The sequence below is a fragment of the Microtus pennsylvanicus genome, chromosome 14, assembly GCF_037038515.1.
Source record: "Microtus pennsylvanicus isolate mMicPen1 chromosome 14, mMicPen1.hap1, whole genome shotgun sequence".
NCBI classification, from domain to species: Eukaryota; Metazoa; Chordata; class Mammalia; order Rodentia; family Cricetidae; genus Microtus; species Microtus pennsylvanicus.
Window position 1 is genome coordinate 74,073,414 of NC_134592.1, and position 20,332 is coordinate 74,093,745.

Below are 20,332 nucleotides of genomic sequence, written 5' to 3' on the forward strand. Positions count from 1 at the left end.
GAGAGAGAGAGAGAGAGAGAGAGAGCTCAGCAATCTAAGGATGCGGCAAGCTCACAGACATCACTCTTGCAAACATCCAGATTGAGCCCAACAGTCCACAACGTTCCTCCCCACCCTGCCTGCCTCAGTTAGCACACATGAGAGTTTGTGTGAATTGTGAATTCTCAAAAGGTAACAGGTTTCACTTAGCTATTGCCTCTTCTTAACAAGTTATGTAATATTGTTGCTGCGCAGGCTCCTTCTTCTACTTATAGCTACCCATATGCTTCATTTGTTTATGCCTTGGGTATATTTTTGGTTTGGATCTACACAATTTGTCAGAGTCTCTCACAATTTTTGAAAAATTAATCTGAAGAGTGAGAAGAAATAGCGAGGTAAACACTGCTCTGCTTGCTCTGTGCTTCAGCAGGAAATGCATTTCTGACACTGAAAATGAGCAATCACATGTATAATCAACTTGGTTAAAACTTCCTTCCTGGTAACTGCAACACTTCCTCTGCATCTGGATATGAAGGGAGCCCCAGAAAAGCGGAAGAGTCGAGAGGTGCTTTGGGTAGGTTTGAATTTGTTTTGTTTTTATGGAGTAAACAAATGACCCTGCAGCACCACCACCTCCAGGGCTGTATCAGGTACTCCCGCTTTCTATAATTTGCTCTTTGTTCACCCTGACACGGGACACTCACTTCCTTCTCAGCTAGAATATTTTTATCTGGAGCCGTTGCCGGTTCGAGATGAGCCCACCCCTGAACGTCTGGGTTTCATTGTCTCACTCGGTGTAGACTGTGTATATCCACAAGGTTCCGGCAAGGGCTCGCAGGTGCATCAGCTCTTTCTGGTTTTGTTTGTGAGGAAGGGGGTGGCTTCAGAGCCCATGACGGGCGGTGCTCAGAGACTTACACGTACATACTTGAAAAATTGCTGGACAGACAGTAGTTTTTAAGAGGACAGAGCTGCTTAGTCCCAGCCATGAGGAAAATCAGTGAGTATTTGGTCAGTCTCTTTTCTTCTGCACCTTGTATCGTGATAGTGCGTGAGTTCTTCGTGTCACTGTGGCAGATACCGAATTATATTTGTACACTTAATTTGGACATGTTTTATTTTAAGTTCATGTCAGTATCAATATAGCTTATGGTTCTTTTTTGTTAGTTATTCTATAAAGTACCAAAAGACCAAAAGAATTCTTTAAGCTGCAGAAACAGTTGTTTGGGACAGTTGGTTTCATTTATTTGCTAAGTATAACTTCAATATATTTTAAGAGGAGGGAGTTTTGACTTTAAAAATAACAACTCAAGAATTGAGGATAAGTTGAGATCCAATGAAACTGTCTTTTATAACTTTTAATCAAACTCTCTTTTTTGTATATAAAAAATATTCCACTGTTCTTCAGAAAAATGCTAATTATGGATCTCATTAACATCAGTTCAAGAGTAAACGATATTTTCTGAAATATTTTGTTTCAGTGTTTGAATGTGGTTTGGGGCGTACTGTAGTACCAATGTAGCAATGCTTACTATTAAATTAAAATGTTTTATGAATCATTTCTCAATTTTAGGTTTCTGAGCATTTCAATCATTATTGCTGGGTTCCTTGGTGGAAGAGGCCATAATTATTCATAAACGCTTTGTAAAACTTGCTAATTGTTAAATATTAAGTTAAATACTTATTAAATATTTACAGAAAAAGTGGGTAATGTGAGAATAAATTTGTAAATTTCTGATACAGAGATGAAACTATTAGGACAAAAAGAAACTAAATTAATTTAGGGTCTAAACATAAGGTCATTGAAGGGCAGAAATCTTGTCTTCTACCTGTGGCTCCTCTATTTAAAGCAGAGGCAGGTCAAACCAATTGTTTAGTTAAAATTACCTAAAGGTTCATACTGGCAAAGTCCAGGTATGGTGACCCCTCTGCCCTAATATAGTAAGGATAGCTAGAATGCTCCACATTCCACGATTCAAAATGCTATGTACCTCCAAATGGCTTTGATTACAGCCTTCACCAATTTTGCGATTTTTTTTTTTAGTTTTATGAATGAAATGACTGGCTGTCTTAAATAGAAAGAAAAAATGAAAAGGAAAAAAAACGACAGGAAGTTGACTAGGAAGAAGACTCTGGGTTCAGACAGTTTGAAAATAGAGAAGATGAAGCAAGATCGGGTGTCTGAGTTAGAGAAGTGTGAGAACAGAAAGGAAATGCCTCGGCTTGTTTTCAAAGTGATGTTCAGAGGCTCACGCTGCACCTTAGACACCAGGACTCCATCCTTGTCTGCACTTTTTTGCGACGGGCTTCGTGGCACATAGCATTTTGAGTGTCTAAATGAGTGTTTTACATACTTTGTGCACACGTGTGTGAGTGTGGTATTTGTGTATAATGTAGTAAGCATTGCTCCATACATGTGAGCATTGACACCTGCAGAGGCCAGAGAACAAACGCTCCACCTGCTTCCTTTCAGACAGGGTCTCTCACTGAACCTGGACCTAAGCTGGTGGCCAGTAAGCCCCAGTGATTTTTTTTCCATCTCCGATTTCCTCCCTTCCAACATACACAGACTGACAGACAGACAGAAACTACTGGGGTTACCAGCCCATGGGAGCTTATGTGGGTAGTAGGATGTGAACTCAAGACCTTATGTCTATTCAGCAAGCAGTTATATCCACTGAGCTATTTCTACAGTCCCATAGTGCTTTGCAAATTTCTAATTAAAACATCACACACACACACACACCTAGAGAAAATGTGCCAGCATGTATGGATCACCCAATCAAAAAAAAAAAAAAGGAACTGCCGGAACTGCCTTATTTAACTTTTTGCCTCCACCCCTAAGTATAAATAACCAAAATGACAGATAAGTAGGAGATTAAGTAGGCCACATCACCTAAACAGTGAGTGATGGCTGAGAACCACGCTGTGAAAGACAGCACAGCATCCAGCTCACTCGGTCCCTCTAGGCCTGGTGCTCCTATCGACCTTCTCTCGGCCATCGTACCGGAATCTGCAGTCTGTCTCCTGACAAAGCTGTTTTCTCCACTCCCAGGTCGCTTAGGGCATGGAGCTGAAAAACTATGAGCAGCCGGTGGTTCTGAGAGAGGACAACCTCCGCCGGCGCCGGAGGATGAAGCCACGCAGTGCAGCCGCCAGCCTGTCCTCGATGGAGCTCATCCCAATTGAGTTCGTGCTGCCCACCAGCCAGCGCATCAGCAAAACTCCAGAAACAGCACTGCTGCACGTGGCTGGCCACGGCAACGTGGAGCAAATGAAAGCCCAGGTCTGGCTGCGCGCACTGGAGACCAGCGTGGCCGCCGAATTCTACCACCGGTTGGGCCCAGACCACTTCCTCCTGCTCTACCAGAAGAAGGGACAGTGGTATGAGATCTACGACAGGTACCAAGTGGTGCAGACCCTAGACTGCTTGCGCTACTGGAAGATGATGCACAAGAGCCCTGGTCAGATCCACGTGGTACAGCGTCACACACCTTCTGAGGAGACCCTAGCTTTCCAGAAGCAGCTGACCTCCCTGATTGGCTACGATGTCACTGACGTCAGCAACGTGCACGATGATGAGCTAGAGTTCACCCGCCGCCGTCTGGTCACGCCTCGCATGGCAGAGGTGGCTGGCCGTGATGCCAGACTCTATGCTATGCACCCTTGGGTGACGTCCAAGCCTCTTCCAGACTACCTGTCAAGGAAGATTGCCAACAACTGCATCTTCATCGTCATCCACCGGAGCACCACCAGTCAAACCATCAAGGTCTCCGCGGATGATACCCCCGGCGCCATCCTCCAGAGCTTCTTCACCAAGATGGCCAAGAAGAAGTCCCTATTGAATATCCCAGAAAGTCAGAGTGAGCAGGACTTTGTGCTGCGGGTCTGTGGCCGCGATGAGTACCTGGTAGGTGAAACGCCCCTTAAAAACTTCCAGTGGGTTAGGCAATGCCTCAAGAACGGAGACGAAATACACCTGGTGCTCGACACGCCTCCAGACCCAGCCCTAGACGAGGTGAGGAAGGAAGAATGGCCACTGGTGGATGACTGTACGGGAGTCACCGGCTACCACGAGCAGCTCACCATCCACGGCAAGGACCACGAGAGTGTGTTCACCGTGTCTTTGTGGGACTGTGACCGAAAGTTCAGGGTCAAGATTAGAGGCATTGACATCCCTGTCCTGCCCCGGAACACCGACCTCACTGTGTTTGTGGAAGCCAACATCCAACATGGACAGCAAGTCCTTTGCCAAAGGCGAACCAGCCCTAAGCCCTTCACGGAGGAAGTGCTCTGGAATGTGTGGTTGGAATTCGGCATCAAAATCAAAGACTTGCCCAAAGGGGCCCTGTTAAACCTCCAGATCTACTGCTGCAAATCGCCAGCACTGTCCAGCAAGGCATCTGCAGAGACGCCAGGCTCGGAGTCCAAGAGCAAAGCCCAGCTTCTCTATTATGTGAACTTACTGTTAATAGACCACCGGTTCCTGCTCCGCCACGGTGACTATGTCCTCCACATGTGGCAGATAACTGGGAAGGCGGAGGAACAAGGCAGCTTCAATGCTGACAAGCTCACATCTGCGACCAACCCTGACAAGGAGAACTCAATGTCCATCTCCATCCTGCTGGACAACTACTGTCACCCCATAGCCCTGCCTAAGCATCAGCCCACCCCTGACCCGGAAGGAGATAGGGTCCGAGCTGAAATGCCCAATCAGCTTCGCAAGCAACTAGAGGCGATCATAGCCACCGATCCACTTAATCCCCTCACAGCGGAGGACAAAGAACTGCTGTGGCATTTTAGATATGAAAGCCTGAAGCATCCGAAGGCATACCCTAAGCTATTCAGTTCCGTGAAATGGGGACAGCAAGAAATTGTGGCCAAAACATACCAGCTGTTAGCCAGAAGGGAAGTGTGGGATCAAAGTGCTTTGGACGTTGGTTTAACCATGCAGCTCCTGGACTGCAATTTTTCAGATGAAAACGTAAGAGCCATTGCAGTTCAGAAACTGGAGAGCCTGGAGGACGATGATGTTTTGCATTACCTTCTCCAGCTGGTGCAGGTAGGCGCCCAGAGGTTAGCAGGAACTGCTGTCTCAGAGAACGGATTTGCATGCACTCAGGCACCCCCTGCAGCCTTCATCCCACACCCTTTGTTCGGTTTCATGATCAGTCAGACCAGAGCTGATGAAGCCACGCCAAAAAGTTGTAAACGCTCTCATTGACTATTTTTTTCAGTGTCTTTGAGGGTTTGCCAGCAAGCTTTTGAAAGACACCAGTGCCGTCCTTCACTTTTTAGGAGAATTGCCCCAGTGGGAGTCACGTTGTCCTGATTAATTATTTTAATGATGAGTTGAACTTGTTGCAAGCTTCCTTATGCCAAGGCTCCAAGTGATTTACACATATTTTTTGTATATTGTGCCATATGATTCCACCAATAGCTATAAGGGTGATCAAATTAGAATTTGGGTTTGCATTTTATACATATGGAACCTGAGATACAAGGAGACTAAGCTATGAGCTCAAGACACATTTTTAAAAAGAAATGGACCGACTAACCCCTGGCTTTAATCATGTTCACATCCACCAAATATCCTCCATGAATCTAGTGGCAGGATGATGCAGGCTAGAAAAATTTTAATTTCTGTCTGTGCTTATCACAGTTCATAGAACAACATGTCATATCCCAGTGACATCTTTTAAAAGTTTTTCTTAATTCTTGAGAATTTTATACAGGTATATATTGAAATATGATCATATATAACCTCTAGTTTCCCTACAAATTATCTTCTGTCCTTGTTAATATATCTCTCTCTCAAGTTAATGTCCATTTTTTTCTGATAACTGGTAAGTCCAATTATCACTGTCCATGTGTTTATGGCTGTACAGTCACCTACTGGAGGAGCATGGGAATCTTACCAGTGGCCACATCTTCCAGAAAGCGTGACTTTCCCTCTCCTGTCAGCTCTCCACTGACAATAGCTCCTCAGTAAGAGGCGGGCCTAGAGGCCCTCTACCCCAACTGTGATAGACATGGGCTGCTTTGATCCTGTGTGTGTCGTGTACAGGTAACCACAGTTACTGTGAGTTCAGGATGGCTTTGAGGCCGTTTTACGTGAGGAAATGCCATGCTTAGTACTGTACTCCTATGGCTGGGGAAGTCATAAGCCCTAGGGTAGAACTTGCTATTGTTATTTGGCTAAATGGTTGTGCTGGGCAGAATCTTGGCAGCTAGCCGGGCGGTGGTGGCGCACGCCTTTAATCCCAGCACTCAGGAGGCAAAGGCAGGCGGATCTCTGTGAGTTCGAGACCAGCCTGGTCTACAAGAGCTAGTTCCAGGACAGGCTCCAAAGCCATGGAGAAACCCTGTCTCGAAAAACCAAAAAAAAAAAAAAAAAGAATCTTGGCAGCTGCCCTCTTCAAACAGGCATGGGATTGTGTTTCACTCAGTTCCCATGATGCTCCCTGTGGTCCTGTGGGGTCAGCGATATGCCCGTGATTTAGCTGGGTTGTCAAAGAACTAAGAAGCAAGAACGCTGCTCATGATAGTAGTTCTCAACTTACGTCCTATTACTTGACACAGGAAAGGAACAGAAAAGCTGAGATAGAAATGGTATTGTACGATGCAGATGTGGTTATTCCTTAGTTCAACAACTTCTTCAGTGAGAAGACAAATCCTCCAGATTTTCTGCAGTACACGTGTGTGTGTGTGTCTTTGTGTGTCTTTGTCAGCTCGATTAAGCGCCCGTGTGTTTAATAACAAATTATGAAAAGGGCTTCTGGGAAAACCATAGAGTACTATGAGTAACTAGGGGCTCAGGTAGCACTTAATTTTGATTAATGTATCTAGAGAAAGTTCTGAGTAGGTAATACTTGATCTGACAATTTTTCATTAAAACTTTCCAAAGTAAACTTTATTGGATTCAAAGATAAATAACGTTTTTCTTGGAACGAGTTTGGGTGAAAGAGGTCAGTTGGTCTTATTAATATCGGATGTGTGGGCTGAAATTTGAAGAGTGTTGCTCATTTGTGCAGCGATTTGAGACATTTCAGCCCTGACTAAATGACTCACTGTTGGCTAAAATGGTCCCTTGGTTGCGATCCGCATCATTGTTGTAGAAGTGAAACACGAAGGAAGACCAGCTCTAGGGTTAGAAACTTACAGCACAATTTAAAGTGAGCTCTGTTGACTGAGAAACCACATTCTCAGAACTCGGCTTAAATGCAGCTTCTGTGGCACCTACTTGACCACACCCAAGAGAGGCTCCTCTGAAAGAGGGACTAAGATCGAAACATTATAAGGTCAGTATTGATAGGATCTAACTGCGAACTCAGAGTGAGAACTGTGAACATACCAAAAAGACTTCAAAATATGTGCTGCGGTGGAAACGTCTTCTGTTCTTTGGGGGAAAAGAATGACCATTCCTATTTATAAAGGAACTATTTTAAGACAGTTAATTTTAGACTTATATACATGACCGACCTTCTAACTCAATATACGCATCAATCGTTAAATAATATTTGTTGCTTTTAAAACCATTAACTATTTAAAGCTTATTGAAAAATAAAACATGAAAACGAGTAGGCACCCACAAAGATTTAGCTTACTTGTTTCCATTTTACTGGTTATCTTTCTTCGATAATAGAGCTGTCATTTCATGTATCAGTACCCAACCCAGAACCAACACTGTGAAGATGACCAAACACTAACAATGAACACAATCAGGGGTGTTTGACACAAAGCTCCATGCCACAGCTTGGCAGGGTAGGGACTGCTTTTACCTACAGTAAGAAGGAAGGAGTTGCCCTAAAGGGAAGCTATGGGGCTTCAGGACCTTCACACTTGGCACTCAGCTGCACCTAATGTTCCTCTCTTGAGTACTGTATTGCTACTCTCTATTTGCTTTACAACAGGCTTTCTTGCCTTCCACTTTAAAGAATTATTATAGCCATGTCTACCTCTCCCATTCCAGTAACCCAGTTCATTCTAACTTGGAACAAGGCCTTTGTAACTTCATCTCTGCCATTACCCTGACCACTGCAATGGGCATCAGGGGTCCTGCAGCCCATGCGGTCCTCTTCTAGGATGCTAAGCAAGTGCCCACCTCACCATCTTCAGTGTTCACTAAGCAGGGGATTGGATGTGAGTGGCTAAGAAGATTCTTACCACCTTAACTGGAAAGATTCATTCACACAGAACCATGCTTTTTTGTCCATTTCATTTCTTCTGACTGACCATCACAGAGTATAATTCTTCAAATGCCAATGTGCTCTTTTTTTAGGCTGTGAAATTTGAACCATACCATGACAGTGCTCTGGCCCGATTCCTGCTGAAGCGCGGTTTGAGAGTAAGTATTTCCATTTTGATAACGGCATGACAATTTAGGGTACCAGGAATTTGCCTGATAAACATACAACATTCGTCATCCTGACCTCAACCATCTTGTACCCATCTCAGAACAAAAGAATCGGCCACTTCTTGTTCTGGTTCCTGCGAAGTGAGATAGCCCAGTCCAGACACTATCAGCAGAGGTTCGCCGTGATCCTGGAAGCGTACCTGCGGGGATGCGGCATGGCCATGCTGCAGGACTTCATGCAGCAGGTCCAAGTGATCGAGATGCTACAAAAAGTGACCATTGATATCAAATCGCTCTCTGCTGAGAAGTATGATGTCAGCTCCCAAGGTACAGTGGCTGAATTTTCTCAGTTTTCTTTCTGAGTGCCATGATTGGTGTGATTCTTCTTTCTGAAATTCAAGTTGTATTTTGCTAAAAGCAGTCAAGAAGACATTTTTTTTTTTGGTCTCCTATTTGCACGAAGTAAGCAGATTTAAAGCTCTCCTTCTATAAGACATGATGATTTAAGACCATAAATTCATATGGTCTTAAAAATGAAGTTGTACATATGAAATTTGGAGAAATTGAAGAACCATGTGTGCATAGAAGATGTAATTTTCAATAACAGTTTCATATACAAAAAGTTATTTCAAAATCCTCTCCTCTCCCATCTTTGAATACGTTCATGCTAATTTCAGAGTGTCAGAATATTGAGAGGTTAGGGTAAGAATAATACACATATGTAAATGTATGTCACCTCTGCTCTAGGAAAATTGATCACTCCTTTAAGGTTTTGATGGATACCACATAAAATTGTCTTCACTGACACATCTTTCTGGAAAGATAAACTGTATGAAACTTGAACATAGAAAAATATCTTTTACTCAGTTAATGAGCTGGACCCAGAACTATGGCTTAAAGAGAATACGAGCATCCCCGACCAAAAGCGATTTAAGCTTTTGAATATTTAAAAAATTTCTAACCTTCCCTTTGGATTGTCTTCTAGCACATGGCTCGTGCTACCCTCCAAAACTACTCATGGTAGTAATAACAGTCTTACATTTGAGCAGTCCTCTTCCTGTTTTCCAGGCAGTAATCTGTACTCCGTGTGTTTTGCTTTGAGAATTTTGAGGTTGCCACATCTTTTGTACATAACCTAACTTTCTCTTTTGAGAAAAATTTACAGAACTCTAACCTGACTCTATTGAATAGTCTTCACACGTCTCCTCTAAAAACCAGATGGCCGTTGAAAGTCTCAGGCTGGAAAGACAAGGGCAGGGCGAGGCTCTCTCTCAGCACACCCTCCTCTGCTGTGGTGATGGAGGATTCCCATGTGTTCACATGTATCCTCTGCCTATAAAGGGACATTCCCAGTTCAGTGGCTCACAGTAATCCTGACTTACTTGGTCTGCTCTAGAGTTAGATCTCCAAAGGCAGAGCTCTATAGTCCTTTTCCTATTACTACTTTCCAAACCAAATACGTAGACCACACAGGAAATGTGACCCCAGGTTACGCTGAGATGGTAGACAGTACGGATGTCTTGTGCTGGCTTAACTCCTATCTGCTTTTGACAATTGCAGTTATTTCACAGCTCAAGCAAAAGCTTGAAAACCTGCAGAATTCCAGTCTCCCCAAGAGCTTCAGAGTTCCCTATGATCCTGGACTGAAAGCTGGTACCCTGGTGGTAGGTATCAGTGGGATGCCTCTGTGTGTTCCTCGTGGCGTACAAGTGTCTAGCATGCTTTCTAGAGTCAGGGCCTTCACAGTGGATCTTCTGAAGGCACAGGGAGCTAGAGCAGCCCTGGATGGGGTTCTATCAAGCCCTTCCCTAATCTTTAGCACCCAATGCCCCAGTACTCAGTAATTTCCCTTCTACTGCGTTTTAAATCAGGTTACTAGTATATCCTTTATACTAGTGTGAATTCAGTGAGTTTTCTGTACCAGCAGCAAAATCTAGATACTCAACATTCTTCTAAAAATGTTACAGGATTCTTCAAGTCAGAATCAGCTGACCATACTGTAGGAGGATCTATACCTCACTCTCCAATCCCTTCTGTTGATCTAAGTGTCTGTATGAGTGTCAGTAACACTGCAGTAACAACCACTCTGCGTGCTTGTAAGTTTCTTACCGCAGTATATCTCCACTAACCCACCCCTTCTGCATGTATTTTAAACCCCATAATATATCATTTTTCTTTAAGCAAAATATATGTATAGCTAAAGAGATTAAACCATTATAAACATTTACCCACATATTATTATGTTGGATACTCTTTCAATACTACTTTTCTTGGATCTTTAACAATTTATCCTACAAGCTGTTGGCAATACATTCTTTCCGAACTAATTTAGCTGAGAATGTTTACTACGCATTTATTTTTTGAGCAATATTTTCACTAGGCAGAGAAACCTAACTTACCATTTTCTCTTGCCATACCATTCTCTTCTGGTTTGCCTGTGTCCTGATGAGACTACGCCAGCTTTGTCTTTGATGTTCTGTTTGTAACACATCCTTTTCCCCCTGTTTCTTTTCATGTTTCTTTCCTCCCTGGTTTTCGGTGGGTTGGTGATGATACGTGTTGGCACAGGTTTCTTATATCAAGTGCCAGGCTATGGTGCTCCTTGCACGTGTGGGTGTCTGTTCTATCACACTTGGAAACTGTTTTATTATTGTCGGTTAACCTGTTCTGCCCTCTCTTTGAGACTTCAGTTATTATACGGACTGCTAGGCCCTAAGTTCAGCATGGGTGACTTTTCTCCATATTTTAACCGAGAAACAGGCCCCAGAAGTAAACTGAGGCAGCTGCAAGGAAACCTTTGTCTGATAAGACATCTAATGTCTGACAAGAGTTGTCCATGTGTCTGTCTTGGTCTAGTTGCTCACAGGACAGAAATACTTGTAGCAGTTAAACCTCACGGAAAGAAGAGGAGATATTTCCTTCACGTCTCTAAATCTATAAACAGTTACTAAGAAAGGGGCTGCATAACAAAGACACATTCAATCCACTGTCACAGTTTAGATAACAGTATTATGATATATTAATATAGCTTTCCAACTGTTTGCTTTTTTAAAAAAAAACTGACATCATATTTTTATTTCTTTCTTTTTATTTTTTGTGTATGAGTATTTTTGCTTGCCTGCTATGTATATGCAGTGCCTGAAGAGACCAGAAGAAGAGTGGTGGATACCCTGGAATTGGAATTACAGGCTGTTGTGAGCTGCCCTGTGTGGGTGCTGGGAACCAATCTCAGGTCCTCTGCAAGAGCAGTGCTCTTAACTGCTGAACTCTCTTTCCAGCCCCCTACATTATGTTTTTGATTTGTGGTGCATTCACTTTTGGCTAAAACCCAGCAAAGGTTTGGGTTTGGTTTTATGGCTGCTGTCACAGTGCTTTGTTTAGATATGAGGGTTGCGGGGGACTGGGCTGGAAGCCCTGTGCCCAAGTGCCAGATTTTCCTTGTATTCCTGTTAAATTTCCCTGATTTAGATTTGACTGGCATCTGATTCTTGAGTAATAATATTTCAGACACTGTGGTAGCTCTAGAACTCCTTTTTCAGATTAAATCTCAGGAAGGGAATGCAGAAACAGATACGAGCATCAGTGCTCTGAGGTAATGGTGGTGTGGGGAACCAGTATGGGAATGCGGGAACGTGGTGCCTGCTGCACATGTGGTCTTTGCACAGACCTCAGAGCTCCTCGGTGGAAGGACTGAATTTTCTCACATGCAGAGAGCATTTTGAGTTTAGACAAGAGCACCTTCTATATTTAATCCAAATATTGAAAGTCATTTTCCAACCAGGACTTTGCCCTGTAGACAGAAGTGCTCTACAAGAGAACCAGAGCCCCTGCAGTGTGTATCCATATTGTAACCACTTCCTTGCAGATTGAAAAATGCAAAGTGATGGCCTCCAAGAAAAAGCCCCTGTGGCTGGAGTTTAAATGTGCTGACCCCACGGTCCTGTCCAATGAAACCATCGGAATCATCTTTAAACATGGCGATGATCTTCGACAAGACATGTTGATCTTACAGGTAGGTTGAAGTAAAGGAACTGTGTGTTTTGCAATTATTTGAAGAAAGGATTTTATATTAGTCTGAAACATGCCTTCCTTTCTGATTTTTGTTTCATGTGATAAACAGCAATCAAAGGGTACTTAATAGAGAAGTCTTACTTGGTGACAGAAGCTATGGCTCATTAGGCAAGCCATTTAACGAGCACCATGGTTCGCTCCATCCTGCCAAGGATGGGCGTCCGACATTCCCTAGCAGGCGATACACTCGCCTCACCTAGGCTCTCTAACACTCCATTCTGTGTATGGAGGAATGGGCTGTGGGATGACTTGTCTGTAGTACCCGGTTATACCGGTTCACAGACATACCAGTCCATCAGCAGGCATATCCCGTAAATACATCCCTTCGGCACTCAAACACCAACTCAAGAATGATGTATACAAAGGAGAAAAGGACGAGTGGTCACACAGATGAAAGGGAGAAGGCAAATGGTGAAGGCATCACTTTTAGATGTTTTAAACATTTCTGTGTTGGCTTTAGCTTCACAAGTCTATAAAGCTATGTTCTCCAGCTTCTTGTGCCTCATTATGGAAGAGGCGAAAGTTTCCAAAACCCTGGTATGATTCATTTAGAGTAGACAAAGCATTGTATATTAAAGACAGGCTATTTAAAACCAATATTTTCAGTTTTCCTTAAGATTCTGTTTTAGCTTATTTCTAACATAGTGCTCAGCTTTCTTTTCAAGGACAGGTCATTTCATTGCGGTTGTTGTCTTCTTTTGCTTTTGTTTTCTGTCCAAGAAAGATTTTTAAAAGGAAAAGGAAAGAAATAAATTATTTAATCTTTTTTATAATGAACTTTGTTTTAAATAAATCTGTAGAGTCTTTTGGATTTGCAAAGATGAGCATTTCAAAGCCACAAAAAGTTGCCTTCCTGATGCTCTAATTCTGAGGGACAGGTCATACTTAGACTTTGTTTTATTGTCGAAACTCACTGTTTCTCTCAAAGTCTGTGTTCCTTTCCCCTCTGAATGGAAACAATAGTTATATTCCCGATAGAAGGATCACACATAAAAGAAGAACCAGCTAACATGTGGTGTTGATATCACCATTACTGATTTCACCGCCTTGGTTGTAGCATGGGCCTCATGGATATCAGAGGAGCAAACATGCAAAAGGCCATTAAGTTGTTGAGGGGAAACAGACATAAGAAGTGGAGTGTTTGATAAGGGAGACAGGGAAATGTGGAAAAAAAAAACAACAAGAAACCCTCCCCCAAGTGAAAACTATTATCCATTTCTTCAACATACACCCCAGGGGCTGAAATTAACAGATTTGCAATGGCAATAAATTTCTGAGTATCAGGCTGATCAATTAAAGTTGGGTTGTTACTATGTATATTAAATTTACTCATATACTGTGTGTAACCAGAGAAGATTCCTGGCTTTTTTTTTAATTTTAAATTTTTTATTCATTTTACATACCAACCAGCTTCCACACACCTCCTCCTGCCCCCAGCTAACTCTCCCCAGCTCACCCCCCATCCCCTCCTCCCAAAGGGTAAGATTGCCTAGCAAAGCCTGGAACATTAAGGTGAGGCAGGACTAAGCCACCCCCTCTCCCTGCATCAAGATTGAGCAAGGCATGCCATTGCAGGGAATAGGCTCCAAAAAGCCAGCTCATGCACCAGGGATAGATCCTGGTCCCACTGCCAGGGGCCCCTCAAACAGACCAAGCTATACAACTCTCTCCCACATGCAGAGGGCCTAGTTAGAGCCTGTGCAGGCTTCCCAGCTGTCTGTCTAGAGTCCAGAGTCCATGAGTTCCCACAAGTTTAGGTCAGCAGTCTCCATGGGCTTCCCTGTCATGATCTTGATGCCCTGCCCTTGCTCATATAGCCCCTCCTCCCTCTCTTAGACTGGACTCCCAAAGCTCAGCCTGGTGCTTGGCTGTCGCTCACTCCATCCTCCCCCAACTTGACCATCCTGTTCCCTCATATTCTCACCTCCTGTCCCCTCCTCTCTACTGCTGCCCCCCCCCCAGTTTATCCAAGCTTCCTGGCTCTTTTAAGAGAAAAGAAAATGCAGTGGTCAACATCTATGTATAGTAGAAATGTCTGTACTTGATTTCCAGATTCTACGCATCATGGAGTCCATTTGGGAGACGGAATCTCTGGACCTGTGCCTTCTGCCCTATGGCTGCATCTCAACTGGTGACAAAATAGGTTTGTAGTCGCATCAGGCAATGAGCACACCACTCTCGGTGAACACGTTCTGTAGCTGGCAAGCTAGACTTAAAAATCAGAAAGTAGCTATGTCCCCAGGTCGCTGAAAGTGAGGGCCTAATGAAGACACGCGGATAACTAACTGACCCATGTGACCACGATGGGAACGAGCATCCTGAGAACCGCGCCCTCCTCCAGCTCCTCTCCCCATCTCCACCACCGCTCGTGTTGTTGCACACGAAACTTTTCTCTCGCAGATAACGTTTAAAATTAGACAGAAAGAGCTGTCACTTCTTTTTAAATTCCAGAATTCACATTCCTGGAGCTGTTACACACTCCACTCAGGTACTTTTTTAGACATTTAACATTTTAGTTTCAATCTCTCTTATTTTTATTCAAGGTTCTCCTATGAGAACTGCACAAAACATTTTAGGCCATGTTACCTAAAAAGGGAAAGGTACCAGTCCCAAGCAAGAAAGGCTGAACTTGGCACAAAATGTCTTTGTTTGTTAGTCCTCAAAAGCAGCCGTTTCCTCTCCTTATTCAGGGATACTGGAAGAGGATTCCATACAAATCCTGCAGCCATTGGCTGTTATTTCCTTTTCAAGAAACAAACAAACAACAAAATAGCTCAGACCTGAAAAATAGAGCTTTGGCCTCAAAAAGCATCAGATAAAAGAAAAAAAACCCTCTACTCCACTCAGTCAAGACTGAGCAGCGTTGAATTCTGTGACTCTTCACACAGGGATGATCGAGATTGTGAAGGATGCCACAACAATCGCTCAAATTCAGCAAAGCACCGTGGGTAACACAGGGGCATTCAAAGATGAAGTGCTGAATCACTGGCTCAAGGAAAAATGCCCTATTGAAGAGAAGGTGAGTTCTTGCTCTCCCATCCCCACCCCGGGCCCAGTCCTCCTTCCAGCTTGTCTTCCATCTAAGAGTCCTGACTTCTGGTCTGACAGGCGCTTCCGATGGATGTCTCTGGGTTTGCTCCTGAAGCAGCGGTGGTTTCAAGGGTTTTCCCCTGATGACACAGCTTATCTGTGAGACAGAGTGCCCAGTTCTAGACCCGGGAAACATTTACTTCAGTTTTGTTTACCAGTCAAGCTTTGCATAGAATGTTTTCTCTGAAATAGTCTGTTAGCACTTTTAAAGCTATTTTTGTTGTTCAACACAAAAATTTAGTTACCATATACACATTCCTCCATATAAAACAAAATAATTTGCGGTGTACTACAGATCTCAATGGTAAGTTATGGATGTTGAAAATGTCCATCTTGCTGAAGTGCGTATGCTCTATCCTTCACAAACTGTTTGGTCGGTCCCTCTGGGCGCCATTTAAAGTTCTAAAGAATAGCACCTGACATTTGCATGGCTATCAGCCTCAGTGGAGAAAATATAATTAGTAACTTTTATTAATCTGTTATACATGAAGACTTGTGAAACCATCCATCCACTTAAGTGGTCACAAGCAAAGCATGGATGCAGAAATCTCTATAGTTTTGTACCGTTCTGGGCAAGGAGAGGATGGGAACTTTGAACAAATTACTGTATCCTTTTGCTTCTTGAGTCTCCCTCATGTCCAGGTGTCTGGTTGACTCAATACAAGTAGAATGTTATGACAGTTGGCACCTCCTTGATAAAAAACTAATGAGACTGGACTCAACTTTCTTGCTGTCTGAAGTGTTTCCTAGAACACTGTCTTTCTGGAAGGCATTTGTAATCGACTCTGCTGCTCTCTGTGCTTGGAGAGCGACTGGCATTCACACACCACCTCATCAGTTTCAGGCAGCAGTGGAGAGGTTTGTTTACTCCTGTGCCGGCTACTGTGTGGCGACGTTTGTTCTCGGGATAGGTGACAGACACAACGACAACATTATGATCTCAGAGACAGGTGAGTTTGCCCACTGTAAAATAAAATTATCATAGTAGCATGATTGATGAAACATTCTGTTTTAATTAGCCCTAAGTGTTCAGTTAAGTGACATCAAATACATTCACCTTATTTTGCAGTCATCACCGCTGTCCCTCTGAAGCACTTGTCCTCATTAAACACTGCCCACCCCCACCCTATCCCCCTGGCACAGAATAAGAGTCTAATGGGAGCCCAGGCCTGGAAGTCATTGTGAACAGGGACATCGTCACTGTAGACAGAGAGTTCATGGGTAAGAGAAGAAGGGCAGGAAATGAGAAGAGAGAACATTGCAGCAAGAGGTAGAAAGAGAAGTTGGGAAGTAAATCCTAGAAACTGGTAGTTATATAGGAGGTATCAACCATGCCAATATTGCAAAAAAGCTGCTAGAACAAATAATAAAACACATGAAATATCCTCCTGTCTAAGACACCCGAGTCTCTAACTCTCTGAGCCTTACTGGTTCATGCTGCTCTGAGAACGGCCAGTAATGGCCACCGTACCAATGCTCGTATGTGGAATTGGAACACATTTTTATAGTCTTCCAGGCATAGTTGCCAATGCCTGTCAGTCCACCACTCTGAACTGAAGGAGGATTGCAAAGTTCAAAGCCAGCCTGTGCTACATAGACTCTGTCACAGGAATTTGTTTAAGAGTTAGAGTTTAGAAAAAGCACCAAAGCTTGGAGTGAATTACTTATTCTTTGACAAGGTCAACACAAAAGAATAGTACATTTGTGGATTATAGAAATGATAAAAGACCAAATAAATAAAAACTAACGTGGTTCTGCGGATAATGATGGTAATAGTGGCAGAACTGACCCCAAAGAGATTCAAACTGGCATTTCTATAGTGCTACTTAAAAGTGAAAAACTAAAACCTCTTTTGCTGGATTGGAATACAACACCAATCCGTCAGTCACATGAAGGACATGGTGTCTCTTAAACATGATGCTCAAATATTAGCTAGACTTTGATTTACCTGTCTAAGAACACTTTGGAGACAGGTATTTTTTGAACGACATTTGGAACCGTCTAACAAACAAGCCTATCAACAGATATTTGCAGCTGCTGCTTTTACATGCCTGGTAAGACTGAAAATATCACAGGCTAATATAAGAGTATAAAATGCTTTCACTGAAGATCGTTCATTCCCGGGCAACCGCAAAATCGTTTCAAAAAGCCAAAATGTTAATAAGCACTTATGCCGTGTGTTGATGTCAGGCATTTCCTTCTCTTCAGGAAACCTATTTCACATAGACTTTGGACACATTCTTGGGAATTATAAAAGTTTCCTGGGCATTAATAAAGAAAGAGTGCCATTTGTCCTAACCCCAGACTTCCTGTTTGTGATGGGAACTTCTGGAAAGAAGACAAGCCCACACTTCCAGAAATTTCAGGTATGTGACCTCTGTCTCCCTCACCTGTCAATACCAACCAAGCACACTGTAGAACTCACCTCTTTCTCCCCTTACGAGATGACCACCCACTTCCTCCTCCTTACCTCTGTGCATTCCCCCAAGTATCCGCAAACCAATGCTTTCAGGGACCTGCTCACTTAAACCAAACAGCAAAAATATCCCATAAGGGATGGCCCTGGGTGGGGCTGGTGTGAGGACAGATTCAAGAAAATACAGCCATGGAGACTGGGCTATTCGAGACTATTAGAAGACTCAACCTCCAAGTATGTTTCAGGGCTCACAAACAAACATGAACTTCACTTGGTGTTTGTTACCGTGTGTGCATTTATCATATTACCAACAGGGAACTCTTGTTGCACGTGCTGGTTTTGTTGTATGAAGGGTAGTCCCTTTTTCATTGACAGCAAGACCACAGGTTCTCCAGTGAGCTCTGGTTCCATCTGCCTGCAAAGAAGCCCCCACAGGAGTCTACTTTAGGGTGTTCAGATTCAAACACACAATAAGAGCATGTTGTACATACAAATTTAATAACTGTGAAAAAACACAATTCAGAAAAGTTGTAAGTACATCTATTTTATAACAATGCAAACACAAACAGAAACCTCGAGTGACGGCTTAAGAAGTCCCTTTGCCTTGGGTGGTCTGCACATAGCCGGCTTCCTAATGTGTCTTCAACGTAGTTTGATTTGTACTCCATGTCCCAGGGACAAGGCTTTTTCTTAAGGTTTCCTTAGGGTCCAGCATGACTCTTGGATGATGCCATGAGCCTTGACTGCAGGGGAACAGCTACTCACCTATGCCTGCTGAAACTGGAGCCTTTGATCTACTGGCTGGTTGTCTGGTTGGTAATGATGACACACACCCTCTCCGGTCAGATAGTTTTAGGAGTGTGGGCAGGCACTTTTCTGCATACAGTCGGCTGGGTTTCAAACAGTTTCCAGGAACTGGACATGTTTCAGGAGGCGGGTGGAAGTATTCCACTATTTAAAGAAGAGAAGGCACTAAGTTTTGCTCTCTTGGAGCTTCGGACAGGACATGGCAACAGCAAATAGCAGCTCAGAGCATCAAACAAATGCCTGGGATTTCGCTTTAGTTGTGGGTATCTTCTTTCCTATAGAATCAGAGCCACTACCTTTTGCCAGTGAGTGATGTTCTTTAGGAGTCTGTCCCTTTGTCCAGCTGCTGCTGATGTGTTTATGAACCCACACAGAGGTCATGTCACTCCACCAGATCCCAGCAGTTCTCCCTTTGGCTTTCTTATTGCTTCTTCACAGATTTTTTTTCAGTTTAAAAACATTTGCAATGAAAACATTTTTATAATGAGGAAGCCAAGACAAGCTCCCTGTCCCTCCCAACAAAATTTACTCAATGCAATACCTGAATGGGAAGTTTCTCAAGCCTGTGCTCTTTGGTCTAAGAACATTTCTTCATCCTTTGTGAAATATGAAGCATCTTTCTTAAGCCCTTAGCCCCTACCCCCTCAGCCACATGGTATCTATGTAGTTTGTGTCACCCGAAGCACACTTCTGTGGGTTGTGCAGTAGTCTACACATCTGTGTTTAGAAGACTGGTCAGCATTTTCACACCTGTGATTACTACCTATATAACACAACGAGCACAGCACAGGTATCAAAGCGTAACCTTTGTGTCAGGCACACTTGAGGATGCTTCCCAACTGTGTCCAGGATGACAGTCACTCATTCCTTCAGAGCCTTGCTTTCTTCATCTGTAAAGAAGGAATGGGGTCTACTTATTGTTTTCCTAGGTACTATTTAGTGAGTTAGTGTTATAAAGAGAAACCTTTTATGTAGCTCACAGTTCTGACGGTTCCAGACCAAGACCATCAGTCCCATGACTCTGTGGATGCAGCAAGGATCTCAGAGCTCGCTGCTCAGCATTAGTGCAGTGAAATCCTAGACACAGCAAGACTCCATCACCATTGGTTGATGGTTATTGACATCAGGCAAATCTTCACACTTTGGAAATGTTTAAGACACTGTTTTTGAAATGACGTCCAGACAATATATGAAACACGACAAAACGGCCTGTAAAGGTTAAGGAGAGAGTTGAATCTCCACCTCTACCTGTCTTCATCCCTTGCCCCCATTCACCCTCTTCAGTCATAGCAAGAGCAAGCCGACCACTGATGCAGGAAATTATACACATGCAGAATTTCCAGATCTCCACAAAGATGGGCAGCTGAGCTTTATCTTTAACCCTGGACTTGGGCAAATTCTTTTGCTTTTCTCTTTCTTTCTTTCTTTCTTTCTTTCTTTCTTTCTTTCCTTCTTTCTTTCTTTCTTTTGAGACAGGGTTTCTCTGTAGCGTTGGAGCCTGTCATGGAACTAGCTCTTGTAAACCAGCCTGGCCTCCAACTCACAGAGATACACCTGCCTCTGCCTCCCGAGTGCACCACCGTCCAGCTGCTTTTCTTTCTTTACTTTTCTTC

The 20,332-nt window shown here is 43.4% G+C and overlaps 1 protein-coding gene across 5 annotated transcripts in view; it reads left to right on the top strand.

Moving 5' to 3' along the window:
* The first annotated feature begins 486 nt into the window (after positions 1-486).
* Positions 487-20,332, top strand: part of Pik3cg (phosphatidylinositol-4,5-bisphosphate 3-kinase catalytic subunit gamma) — a 34,284-nt gene continuing 14,438 nt past the window's right edge. For 2 of the 5 annotated variants that reach the window (XM_075947676.1, XM_075947680.1), the window contains exons 1-10: positions 513-629; positions 3,035-5,041; positions 8,261-8,326; positions 8,437-8,662; positions 9,896-9,999; positions 12,201-12,347; positions 14,459-14,549; positions 15,295-15,425; positions 16,335-16,446; positions 17,705-17,862. In XM_075947676.1, coding sequence (XP_075803791.1) covers positions 3,047-5,041; positions 8,261-8,326; positions 8,437-8,662; positions 9,896-9,999; positions 12,201-12,347; positions 14,459-14,549; positions 15,295-15,425; positions 16,335-16,446; positions 17,705-17,862 — 3,030 coding nt within the window. In that variant the 5' untranslated portion in view covers positions 513-629; positions 3,035-3,046. Of the gene's footprint in view, positions 630-730; positions 991-3,034; positions 5,042-8,260; positions 8,327-8,436; positions 8,663-9,895; positions 10,000-12,200; positions 12,348-14,458; positions 14,550-15,294; positions 15,426-16,334; positions 16,447-17,704; positions 17,863-20,332 lie in introns of those variants that run through there. The other 3 variants (XM_075947678.1, XM_075947679.1, XM_075947677.1) reach the window with 3 other exon arrangements.